The following is a 13,109-nucleotide window of genomic DNA, read 5'->3' on the forward strand; positions in this document are numbered from 1 at the left end:
CAGCTCTGACCGTCCAGATTAGGGCTGCAGGGGAGCTGTTAGCTGCTACTCCTTCCACCTAACCTTGGGATTTTTTTTTAACGAATCACTTTTCTTTAATCCATTTCTGAGAGCAAGCATTTGTAGGAACTTCAGGTTATGCCTTTATGGTCCACTGCTGCCAGATTTTCTTTTTCATTTTCCATTTAATGTGATTTAGGGAAAGGAGACACCCAGCATTTCCAAATATCCAGCCTGGAAGTCATTAGTCACATTGTATATGATTAAGAAGTATTCATAAACTACCGAGACAGCTGATGAATATACAAACACGTGAATAAGGGATTATATGCTAACATATTTTGTTATTTATATTGTGCTCGAATTTCCAGTTTTGACACAGACAAGGGAAAGAAATTCAAGATATAATTTTCCTTGAAAGCTACCCATTAACCATTGCCTCTAGGAATGGAATTTGGGGAGAGGTATTGAGGAAGCCTCAACTGTGTCTGCAAAAAGTTAAAATTCTGTAGAGTTGGGTATTGGGTCAGCATGCTCATCAGATTCATCTATTTGAAATATTTTATAGTTAATATTTTGTTCTTTAAACATATACATAAAAATAACTTAAAATCAAAGACATGAGAGACAATGCCCTTCTTCCACCCGCTCCACCTCTTTAATCACCATAAAGAGTGATCTATTGGGTTTTTCTCTCAGAAAATGTAATTACTTTGTAATGAAATGTTAATGCTATGTTCTATTCTTAAAGTCACTTGTTCCAGTAATAAAGCTATGGCTTAATAGAGTTGCTAAATTTTCTTCTAAGCCATTATTTTAATATTTCATACTTGTCAAGTGAGCCAGGCATGATCGGGAACATCTTTGTTTTTACATCAGGACCATTTCGGCAAAAACTCATCATCAGGCCATCAACTTCAACATCTTCGAGGGCATGGTTTGCCATGGGGTGCCCCTGGTGACTATTTCAAGAGGCAAAGTGGTATATGAAGCTGGAGTTTTCAGTGTCTCAGCAGGAGATGGGAAGTTTATTCCTCGTAAACCGTTTGCTGAATATATTTACAAACGGATCAAGCAACGGGACCAGGTGAGTTTGGGGCTGCAGGGGCTGTTACCATGGGCTGGGTGGTCTTGTCACGTGCTCCTGGATGTTGGTGCTGTTATTATCCCATACAATGGGGTAACCTATTCCTGGGATGTCAAAAAGGTTACTGACAAATAGAGTTTTCAAAGAAAACAATCATTACTAGATGGATGCATTTTCCTTTGCAGATTAGTGCCTATTCAGGGTTTCCTAATGGACCAAGTCGGGTTTTCCTAGGCAAGTTCAGGGCCCCTGTGGGCCTTTTGGCAATTGCTGTTAGTCAGGGTCCACTCACAAGTAGCCATCCAGAAAGATAAAAGGGCCACCAGTTTACACCTGAGAGAAAAAATGGGAGGGAAAGTGGGAAAGACTGTGGAGAGCCATCAGACTGCAACTCAAGCCCCAAGGAATGAGACAGGGAGAGAAAAAAAAGTGTGGTAAGCACCCTAGAAGCATCTCTTGCAGACTGAAAAAGGTTGAGCAAGGCCTACAAACAGCCCTTGAGCCGGTTCCTGCGTCCAGCTACGTAGCACGCTGTCATTGGCTGGGAGCAGCAGTGGGAGGCGTGGCCTCCCCTACGAACAAAAACGTGAAGTTCAAACTCAACAACAGCCCCTTGGAAAACCATGCTTCCTGTAGATGAAGGTCTGCAAGGCCATCCTGGCTTCCCTCATAGCTCAGTTGGTAAAGAATCCACCTGCAATGCAGGAGACCCTGGCTTGATTCCTGGGTCGGGAAGATCCACTGGCGAAGGGACAGGCTGCCCACTCCAGTATTCTTTGGCTTCCCTTGTGGCTCAACTGGCAAAGAATCCGCCTGTAAGGTGGGAGACCTGGGTTCGATCCCTAGGTTGAGAAGATCCTGTTAGAAGGGAAAGGCTACCCACTCCAGTATTTTGGCCTGGAGAATTCCATGGACTTTATAGTCCATGGGGTCACGACTGAGCACTTTCACTTTCAAGGTGCATTCATGGCAGGGTTTGGGGTCAAGTAAATATGAATTCTACCTTGACTTTGTTATGCCCGATGTCCAAATCCCCGAGCGGGAAGAGAGAAGGCCTCCAAGACAATGCAACTCGCAGGAAGGGAAGTTTATTACTGACTCGAGTCAGGACTCTCTGCCCGCAACCAAGGCAGTGGTGCAGGTCAGAGAGCCCCGAGCCCAAGCTGTTACACAAATTTATAGGGTGAGAAGCGGATTGGTTACACGTTTGCAAAGCAATTTCATTGGTCAATACTTTGGCGCGTGCGGGACTTTCCTGGGAGTTTCCGCCCGTTCCTAATTTCCTAATTGGCAAACATCGGTGAAAGCTAATTGGTCCTAATTGGCAAACAGTGGTCGTTGTTAAGCGAAAGCTACCTGACAGTAGGAAGGCCTATTCCTAATCTAAGTTGCGTTACTTCTGCTCCCCTCACAACTTCACATTTCCTGGCCGTGTGGCCAAGAGCAAGTTTCTCTGTCGTCCCTGGGCTGCTTCCTCATCTCGAAAAGGAGGATAGTATTTTCTCCCCAGAAGATTGTAAGAGTCAAGTGAGATTTTAAAATATAAGGCATTAGCAGGAGGTCTATAAATATCAGTTCGGTCTCTCTGTTTTCCCCCTTTGATGACCGAATTTTTAATAAAGTCTTTGTAATAATCCTGTTGTTATAAGAGAGGTATTAAAAAGTATGTTCTTTTAATATGACTTGGATTTTCACATTTGTTTATTTAGTTCATGCAGTGTTTTCAACAATTTTAAAAATTCACTTCACTAAATACACTAACATATCAAAAATTTCAGATTAAAATCATCTAAACTGCTGGTTCGGGAGTGATGGAAGGCAACCAGTGCCCTTAATCTCACGTGGTAAGAATAGGCTAGAGCTGGGCGACTGAGTCCTGCAGAGGCAGCCTTTATGACTTTCATCTGCGGGCTTCACTCATTAATGTTCCCAACCTGACCATGTAACCATTACAGTTTATAACCCTTGGATTAGTTCTAACGCTTCCTTGTCTTTTTTCATTTTAAAATACATTTCTCTTTTTCCAAAGTTTTCCAGCTGTTTTCTGATTCATTTCATTTGGGTCTTGTAGTCTCTTTGATTTCTTCCCTAATGTCTTGTGAAATTTTTTTGCTTGTGGATTCTCAGACTTTGTTATAAATAAGATTCATCCTTTCTTCTTCTTTTTTTAAAATCACTTCCTAAAGTTTTGATTTAGTAAACGAGTACTCTGGAATGCTGTAAATTCTCAGAATGTTACGATTCTTCATCTATTGTATTTCAGTCAAAATATTTAAGGTTGCAATTTATTTTGCTGGGGTTAATTTGTAAATGTTGATGCTGACAGGTGACAGGTAGGTAGAAACTATAAGATTCCCATGTATTTCTAAATATCATATGGTAAATTACAGCAATACTAACATTTACTGAGATCTTACTGAGGCAAAGCATAGTGCTAGGGGATCTTGTCACTGTAACAACCTTGTGAGTGAGGCAATATTTATTATTTTCCCCACTTTAAATATTAGGAAATGGAAGCTTCAGGAAATAAAGTTGGTCATGTCATATAGGTCATATATGGCAGGACCAAAACATAAACTCTGATTATCTGACTCCAAAAGCTATATACTTAAGCAATAAACCACATAGTGTAAAACATAAAGGTTGACTTAAGTAAGTAAGTGTCAGTCGCTCAGTCGTGCCTAACTCTTTGCGACCCGTGGACTGCAGCCCACCAGGTTCCTCTGTCCATGAGATTTTCCAGGCAAGGATACTGGAGTGGGTTGCCATTTCCTTCTCCAGGGGATCTTCCCAACCCAGAGATCAAACCCGGGTCTCCTGCACTGCAGGCAGATTCTTTTTTTTGTTTGTTTCCCATTTATTTTTATTAGTTGGAGGCTAATTACTTTACAATATTGTAGTGGTTTTTGCCATACATTGACATGAATCAGCCATGGATTTACATGTGTTCCCCTTCCCAATCCCCCCCTCCCTGCAGGCAGATTCTTTATCAACTGAGCTACAAGGGAAGCCCTTTAAGTGAGTTAATGGGAGATAAATTATTCTGTGCTAGGTTTGGAAAAAAATAATTAGAGACACTGATGGAAGCTAGTTCACTCATGACACTCGTAGTAGTAATACAAGGAATAAACAGAAAGGCGTAGACTTTCTGTGGTGGTAGATCCAACAGAAAAAGTGAAAGGGTTAGTCTCAGTTGTGTTGGACTCTTTGCGATCCCATGGACTGTAGCCTGCCAGGCTCCTCTGTCCATGGAATTTTCCAGGCAAGAATACTGAAATGGGTAGCCATTCCCTTCTCTGGGGATCTTCCCGACCCAGGGATCATACCCAGGGTGAGGCAGTTCCTGGCTGTCAGTACCTGCTGCTCACTAGCAAGGGTGCTAGACTAACTGAGAACACCTCATATTAGTCTCTCTCAGTCATGTCGGACTCTTTGCGCCCTCATGGACTGTAGCTCACCAGGCTCCTCTGTCCATGGAATGTTCCAGGCAAGAATACTGGAGTGGGTTGCCATTTCCTTCTCCGGGGAATCTTCCTGACCCAGAGATCGAAGCCAGGTTTCCTGATAGATAGTATTTAGAAGACTGGCTTTGCCTAAGTCTTCCTCCTGTTGGGAAAATGTTTGAGGCAGCCAAGATCACCACATGATTGGCTTCATCAGTTCTCTATTTCAAACTGTTGTTCTGTGTTTTGTTGGCAAATTTAATGTCAACGTCATTTTTTTCAGAGTTCACCATCACTTTTGTGAGTTAGCTTCTTAATATTTTCTTCTGATCTCAACTTTGAAGGTATTTTAGTCCATGATTGCTTTTACAATAAGTAACAGTTGTCATTATAATATGTTGTTCTGAGCACTTGGGATCTGTCAGGCATTGTACTTGGTGTAATTAATAGTTTTTATTTCACTTAATCTGCATAGCAAGCCATGTGAGATAGTATCATCCCTGTTTTACAGAATAGAAAACTGACTCTCAGCAAAATTAGGTAAAATTCCCCTGGGCTAAGCAGTGAGGAATCATAAGAGCCAGGGTTTATGGTAATGCTTTCCGGATTCTCACTATACCATGGGACTTCAATAGAACAAGAAAAAAGAACATAATTGTGAAACTCAAATCATGGGACATCCATTATTTTTAAAAGTGTTAATGTGGAAAAAGTATCAAATAAAGTGGATAAAATGAGGTTTGAGGATTGTGTGGAGATGTTTCAGATCTTTTTTTTAAATCTCCATTAGGCAAAGATAATTTTATAGAAGAAACATATTCCACTGAAGTTAAGAAAAAGAGCGGTTAAGAATCCTAGATTTTGTATTCACTTGAGGTAATGAGAGCTGTTCCCTTGGTTTTCATTTAAAATATTCAAACTTCTTTGTGAGTGAGGATAAGAGTTTGAAGGCAAACAGGAAGTGCCCACACCACTTCTCCTGCTCACCTGTTATCCTTCCCAAGAACATTAATCACTTACCGCTCTGGACTCCAAAGCACAGATTGTAGAGAAATGCCAGGGTTTCTCAGTTCCAGAACTCAGCTGGTCTCCTGGCTAGAATGTTAGTTCTTTGAAGAACTTACTTTTTTATGCCCAATACTTGCTATCTAGTAGGTGTTTGATAAATAGACAAATTGCAAATGGAAGGAACAAAGACTATAGTTTCAGAGGTCATGGAAAGGAATTTAGATAAATTTACACAGAAAATTGTCCCCTGCCTCGTCCCAAACATGGGGGTTATCTGTAAACTTGATTCCTATCAATGATTTTATTACTTAATAAAAAACTTAGTATCATGCTGTGCAGTTGTCACTGTTAACAGATATTATGAGGAATTCCAAAGGAGAGAAATGGCATTTTGATGTAGTTTGACAGCTTCAGGAAATTGTTACTTTAACATTTAAACAGCGGATCCTTAAGGGAAAAAATTTAGATCAGGAGATGAAATATCAAACTTTATTTGATAAACAGAATAATAAAATACATATTTCAATTCAATATAAAAAGTCACTTATGGAAGAGTACTGAGGGATTCAGGAAAACAAAAATAAAAGAGGAAGAAAAAAAGTACTTTGTCCCCTGGTATCTGCAGAGGTTTTGTTCTCAGTATCGGCAGATACCAAAATCCACAGATTTTCTAGTCCTTTACACTGTTGTCCGTTTCTATCCGTGCATTCAACCAATGATGCATATGGAGGCCTCTGTAACAGCAACTGAGATGTTCAAGAACATTTTGAAAGAACAAAATCAATTTACGTGTGATTCATTCTTCATCCCCCTCCAAAAGATAGCTCTTTAAACTCAAATTGTTTGTTATTTCTAGACTTTGTGTGTGTTTAGAGTGTTACATTTTTTTTACCAAAACTTGGAAGTATAGACATTCTTCCGATCATCCCCTTTTCTCTTTTCTCAGTAGTAAGCAACCCAAACTCTTTTGTAAAATAAGGGTCATGTTGCATTTTCTGAAGAAGCAGGAATAGCTGCATAGAGCCACGCATGGTTTCAGAATACTGCTGCCCAAGCTTTTAAACTGGCTGTACCTTTGCATCTATACACATAATTTGCCATTTAGATATGATAAAATTGAGTGAATGGCTGATCTAATCTTTGAAATGGGTGTCCTCCATTTCTTAAATAACAGTTTTTCAATGTCTTTCTCAAAGTGGTAACTCAAGGAAAATATTAATAATTGAAGTCATCATCAACTACCATATAATTCTAACTTTCCCAGATCGATGGCTAGTAATGAATAAAGTAAGTAGATCTCTTCTTACTTACACTAACGAAAGGTGAACTGTATGTTGGAGCCACATGTACATATCCCATCCCAGCTCCTTATTCAGTGATGTCAGTTTGGTTGCTTGAAATCAACCATGGTGGGAGCATTTGCATGACAGAAAGAGGCACGTGCATTAAGTCGGGGCTTTAGGAGTGATGAGAGAAGGGAAGGTGGGTTGTCAACATTTACCAGCACATCACCGTATACAGGGACTTTCTAAATGCTTTCTTTTCATATTTCATCTAACCATTCAACACTCAATAAATATTTGCCAAAAACCAATTAGGTGCTCACATTGTTCTGGAGAAAGCTCACAGAGTATTTTGAACATTAAATAGAAACATTTGATGGATTATAAAACATTACCAAAATGTGAATTTTCATTGTTATAGATCACCTCTATTGAGTCTAGTGATTCACTATCCCTTGGTGAGCTCAGTTCCATAAGGACCTCTGAGAACCTCGACGTTCACGAGGTACTGAGTACCTATCTAAATTCACCAGCCAGGCATGGATTTTATCCTGAGAGTCTCTGTTCCAAAGGAACAAAGGAACTGCTTGGTGTTAGGTCAGCATCTGCTTTTGGTATTTGGAAGTTCTGTTGTCTTTATTACTATTTTAATATCTTAGCCTCCATGGTCGACATTGTATTAGGAACTCCATGGGGTTCAAGATTCTTTTCTATGGTCTTGCTAGTCAGAAAATCTAGCATCTTAGCATTCCACTCTCTGCAGACAATACAGTTAAATTTTCTATCAACTTTAAGTTTCCTCTTTCCCCTGATCAGCTAACCAAAATGCAGCTATGCAATTATGCAGGTATAATGATTGCAATTAATATTTATTCATAGCACTTCATATTGTGATATAATTCTCTTTCATCTTTTTATTAACTCATCATAGTAAGAATCATCATTAAATACTGTGAACTCAAATTGAACTCTCATTTATAGGGGTAAACCACCAGCACCCTGCTGGGTGAGGTACCATATTCCTATATTACTTAGGATAGCCTTTCACACTGTTTTACTCTCAAGCCATTCTATTTGGTTGTGAACACATCAAGATAGGAAGAACTGCTGGCCTGGGGCGATCATCTAATTTTGACCAGCCTGTTCTAGGGGGAAAAGATGCCACCACCCAGGTCAGTCTCCCAAAGGTATATGTTCAGAACCCTAGTCTCTTGAGGTGCTCCTTGAGAAAGTTGTCAAATGATTGTAGATAATGCTACCCTCAGGTGATTCTATTGCCTGATATCATCTAAAAAGTTCTTTAAAAAAGTGTCCTGCAGTCAAGAAATCTTTCACTTAACAAATTATTAAGCCCCACGTGCTGTTTCATCTTCCATGTGCTGGGAATACAGGTGCAAATAAAATAGCAGTCCCTGGGCTCAAAGAGCTGTAATCCTACTTCAGTTTCAGCTATAGTTTGTTGGTGCTTAAGTTCTCATTCTGTTTGAGATGCTAATTACACCTCCCTGTGAGGAGGTCATTAGCCACTGGGATAAAGAAGTCTGGGATTTGTTAGAGATTGGGGCTGGACATAAGATTTAGAAATCATGGTATATATAAGATTTAAAACCTCAAGTTTGAGGCCACCAGAGAAGAGAGGGAACTTGAGAAAGATGTCAACCTTCAGAGGTTGAGGAGAGGAGGATAAGAGCCAGCAAGGGAGCCGAAGAAAGCTGATGGGTGAGGCTGGAAGAAACCCAGGAGAACACAAGAAGAGAAGAGACCTACTTACTTTATTCAACCCAGAACCCTCTGATGCTTCATCCTGGCCTTTCTGTGAGCTTTATGCAGAATTAACATCCTCTAAGTAATAGGTGGAGAAGGCAATGGCACCCCACTCCAGTACTCTTGCCTGGAAAATCCCATGGATGGAGGAGCCTGGTAGGCTGTAGTCCCTGGGGTCGCTAAGAGTTGGACACGACTGAGCGACTTCCCTTTCACTTTTCACTTTCATGCATTGGAGAAGGAAATGGCAACCCATTCCACTGTTCTTGCCTGGAGAATCCCAGGGACGGGGGAGCCTGGTGGACTTCCGTCTATGGGGTCGCACAGAGTCGGACATGACTGAAGCGACTTAGCAGCAGCAGCAGCAAGTAATAGGAGTGCATTCAGTTGGGAGACTTGGGACAGAGTCCCTGTCATTACTGTACTCATCCTGGATACCTGGGAAAGAAACCCGCTTGATTTTGATTCCCACCCCTAGGAGAGCCTCTGAGATTATGCCAGATGCTGGTGCCCTAGGACAGTCTCTAGGACACCCCTAGGACAGCCTCTGAGGGCATGCCAGATGCTGGTGCCCATGTCCGGGCTGAGATGGAGATTTGCCATTTGTCACCAGAGAGAAGCCACATGACTGCTCTTCCTGAGAGCTGCAGGGTCAGTCTACTTAGAAAACAAATGGGCAGCTGAACTCTGGAATAACGCAGGGACTTCACATTCTGCAGCACCAGCACCGTCACCTTTCCATTTCATCACAGTGAACATCACTGAGGTTCTAAAATGTACACAGAGTACAGTGCCCCGGGTGATAAACAGTACAAAGATGAGCAAGACCTGGGTCTAGCATTAAAAGAGATTATGCAACCGTGTCCGAGGATAAGAAAAGATGAAAAGGTTGAAAGGACTGCAAGGCTTGAGACCAGAGCTTGGATTGTCTTTGATTCCTGTCCACTTGTCTATAAAGGGGAAGGCTGTGAAGTGTAGGGTGGCAGAAAATTCCCCAAAGAAGGTCAGTCTGTGCCCGAGGTGGCCATGTGGGCAGGAGTGGTTAATGGCCATGGCCATTCTGGTGGGAAACCGGTCCCTGCCTGTCCCGAGCGTCAGCGGCAGATGCAGAGGGAAGCTATGTGCAGGTGACGCCTGGCCAGTCGGGTCAGAGCTGTTGGATGGTCGGTGTGACCAGAGTGACCAGCCAGGCTGCAAGGGGCCTCATGGCGTTGCTAGTACAGTGACTGAGCAGCCTGAAAGTGGTCTTAAGACAAATGCAAAGGGCAAGTGCAACCTGGGGAGCAGCTCAATGGTGAAGCAGAACAAAAGAAGATGAGGGAAACTGAATCAGCTCTGGCCAGGACAACAGACGCAAAGAAGAGAGAAGTTCAGATGGGGGATCTCTTCCCCACCAATGCCCTCCACCCTTGGTAGGGACTTGTCAACTATTTACTGAGTACTTGTTATGGAGAAACAGAGCAATACACTGTCCCCGAGTCTGCTGGAGGAGGCAGGCTATTGCACAAAAACAGAAAATGGTAAGCAAGACACTCTGATGTGGCAGGGAGGGTTAAAGCTTCCTGGGCTGACGATTGCCTGGGCTGAGTTACTGAAGATCCATTGCAGATATTTAGGTAAAAAAAAGGGTGGGCATGCCGCAGTAGGAGAAGACATGGCCTCAGCAGAAAGACGCTAGGAAGGATGCTGGTTCACCTGGTTTGAGTCATCCCCGAGTCTGCAGTTGGGTCCAGGGAAAGGATCCTTCAAGGGACCAGCCAGCTTGTGGAACTAGCCCTCTCCTGAATGAGGAGGGTAGGGCCCAGGCTTGACAGTCCTGTTTAAATCACCAGTGTTGTCCCTAAGGAGTCCAGGAGAGACCAAAAAGTACAGATGAAAACCACAGACAGAAAGGTTTCAAAGGCACTATTGTGGGAACGGGGAGGTGGGAGGGGGAGCTGATGAGGCATACACAGCACAAAGGCGGGTGACACAGATTATCTGCCCACTGATGTCATTTTCTCCAAGGGCTGTGAAAAAGCTGATGATTGAACTGAAATACGCCACGGGTTTTGCCAAGTGCAAATAACGACTGGAAAAGAGAAAGAAGCAAGACTTTAGATTGTCGGTAAGAGAAAGGTTGAAGGAAGGTGGAAACAAACCCTGGTTTGCTTGGACGGTCCTGGATTATGCCTGTTCATTGTGTTTAGTATCCTTTACATGCTCAGAAGTGTCCCAGTTTGGATGGTAAATTATATGGTCACTTTAGTTTCAAGTGTGCTTCCCCAGTGACTCAGGGGTAAAGAACCTGCCTGCAATGCAGGAGACACAGGGCACTCGAGTTCAATCCCTGGGTCAGGAAGACCCCCTGGAGAAGGAAATGGCAACCCACTCCAGTGTTCTTGCCTGGAAAATTCCATGGAGAGAGGAGCCAAGAGTCGGACAGGACTGAGCGTGAGCATGTTGCAGGTTGCGTTGCATGTCTTAGGTTTAAGTATATACACACAGTTGGGCTTCGAAAGTCAACCAGGAGAAGGAAAAACCTGGAGACTTAACATCTGAAAGGGAGGTTGTGATCAGAGAGTGGGGAATTACGTGAGTTTAAAGTTTCAGGTGTGGATGGGCTCTAAGTAACCATAATGTCCAGGGGCTGGTTTGCAGCCATGAGAGGTTGCTATTTTATTTCTCCATGTCGATGTTCAAGGTGATGACAGGATCCAGGGTGAAGGAAGGGACTTAGTTGACAGTGAGCCGAAATGGAGGTTCAGCAAAGCTTCCCATGGGACACAGGAAATGGACAGAGGCTTGGACTTGCGTGCAGAGGGCAGGGGTCTCTTCCTATTCACTGAGTGATCAGCTTGCTTCAGATTCTTCAGCTGTAGGGATGGTCTCCATCTTGTTCTCTGCTTTATCCTCTGTGCCTGGGGCTGGTGTGTGCTCAATAAATATCTATTGAATAAATGAAGAAAATGCTTTGTATCTGGGAAATCTCATGTGCTGGGGATGAGGGTTTTATGCCCTCCATTTCACAGGTGAGTAAGTAGGCTCAGAGGGGCTTATTAACTTGCTAGTTTCCTATAGCCAGTAAATGGCAAAGCTAGTATTCAGACTTAGACCTGCCTTTCTCTAAAGCCCACCCGGTTGATCACTATATTAGTTTTGATGGTAAAAATAAGACAAATGTACACACATACATGTATTTGTTTGTTAAGAGCTTATTATACACTTGGCATTGTTTGAAATGTTTTACATATATTTAATCCTCTCAACATGTAATTCTCATAACCAACTTATAAATTAGGTGCTGTTACCATCCTCAATTTATAGCTGACGCACAGTGTTAAATAATGTGCCCAGGCAAGCTGGCTCCAGAGCCCATGCCCTTAATGACAGTGGTTTATAATTCACCTGAACTATCAGGGAATTTGTTTCCACACTGATGAACAATATAATTTACTTCTTATGAATCCCTTTTGTTTAGATAGTCCTGATTTCAAAACTCTGGTCAAACACTGAATTAACTTTGGCTGAATCCAGGGTCCCACTACCCAGTTGGCCAGCAGAGAGGTGTAGTTCCAGATGGGGAAATTCTATGGAAGGCCTGTTACAAGCAGAGACAATCAGGAAAATGAGGAAATGTACACACAGACTGCTAGGATCTGCAGCAAAATGCTGAAAGTCTTAGGAGATGCGCAACAAAGAACTCTGGGAATACATCCATCTAGGACTGAAGGCACAGGAAAAGACAGAATGTTTGATAAGCCTCTAAGGTGGTTATAGAACCCAGTGTGTGAGGATATGGTAGAGATCCCGGTGAAAGTTGCAGTGGAAAGAATGGTGTTAGGAAGTGTTCCCTGGGCCTTTGTCTGATGCAGTTTAACCCCAGAAAGAGACAGTGGGATAACACAGGTACCTGTTTGCTGGGAACTTCTGTAAAAGGATAAGGAGTGGGAGGCACTTGATAAATTCACTGCCTCATTTTTGATCTCACAATTCATTTAGATGGCAGAACTTAGCTTTGAATTCAAGAAGCCAATAAACCACAAGAAAAAAATGAAATGTTCTCTTTCAGACTTGCACACCTACCCCCGTGAAGCGTGAACCCTATAAAGGAGAAGTCGTCACACTGACATCCAGAGGGACAAAAGAAGATTCCACGCATGGGACCAGGAAACAGGCCCAGCCCTGACCACGTGCTGTCAGTAAGGGATGGTGGGCAGAGCGAGGTTTCCTGCCATACAACATATAACGTTAGCTATCTCTTTTTTCCTGAATGGTTGAAGAGTCCAAGATCAAGGGCAAAGACTTCCAAGTGACTTAAGATTCAAGGATAGTTTGGCCAAAGGACAGACTGGGTGAGCCTCTTGACACAGAATGCCTGGGTGAGCCTCCCAAGTTGAAGAAGGCCTTGAGCTAGCTGGAGATTTATTCTCTGAGATGTTAGGAAACATTGCTCAAAGGCTTGGAAAACCAGATATAAGAAAGAGGCTGGTAACACAGAGGGACCTGCTGTGAGGAAGGTTGCCACTACTTAATACCAAGAGT

General features: G+C 42.6%; 1 protein-coding gene across 1 annotated transcript in view; it reads left to right on the top strand.

The window, feature by feature from the left end:
* DPYS (dihydropyrimidinase) overlaps positions 1-12,754 on the top strand; it is a 95,462-nt gene extending 82,708 nt beyond the window's left edge. Inside the window, exons 8-9 of the mRNA XM_061122856.1 lie at positions 880-1,087; positions 12,637-12,754. Of these exons, the coding sequence (XP_060978839.1) occupies positions 880-1,087; positions 12,637-12,753 (325 nt within the window). The 3' untranslated portion in view covers position 12,754. The remainder of the gene's footprint in view (positions 1-879; positions 1,088-12,636) is intronic.
* The last annotated feature ends 355 nt before the right edge of the window (positions 12,755-13,109 follow it).

Source organism: Dama dama, chromosome 21 (genome assembly GCF_033118175.1).
Source record: "Dama dama isolate Ldn47 chromosome 21, ASM3311817v1, whole genome shotgun sequence".
Taxonomy (NCBI): domain Eukaryota; kingdom Metazoa; phylum Chordata; class Mammalia; order Artiodactyla; family Cervidae; genus Dama; species Dama dama.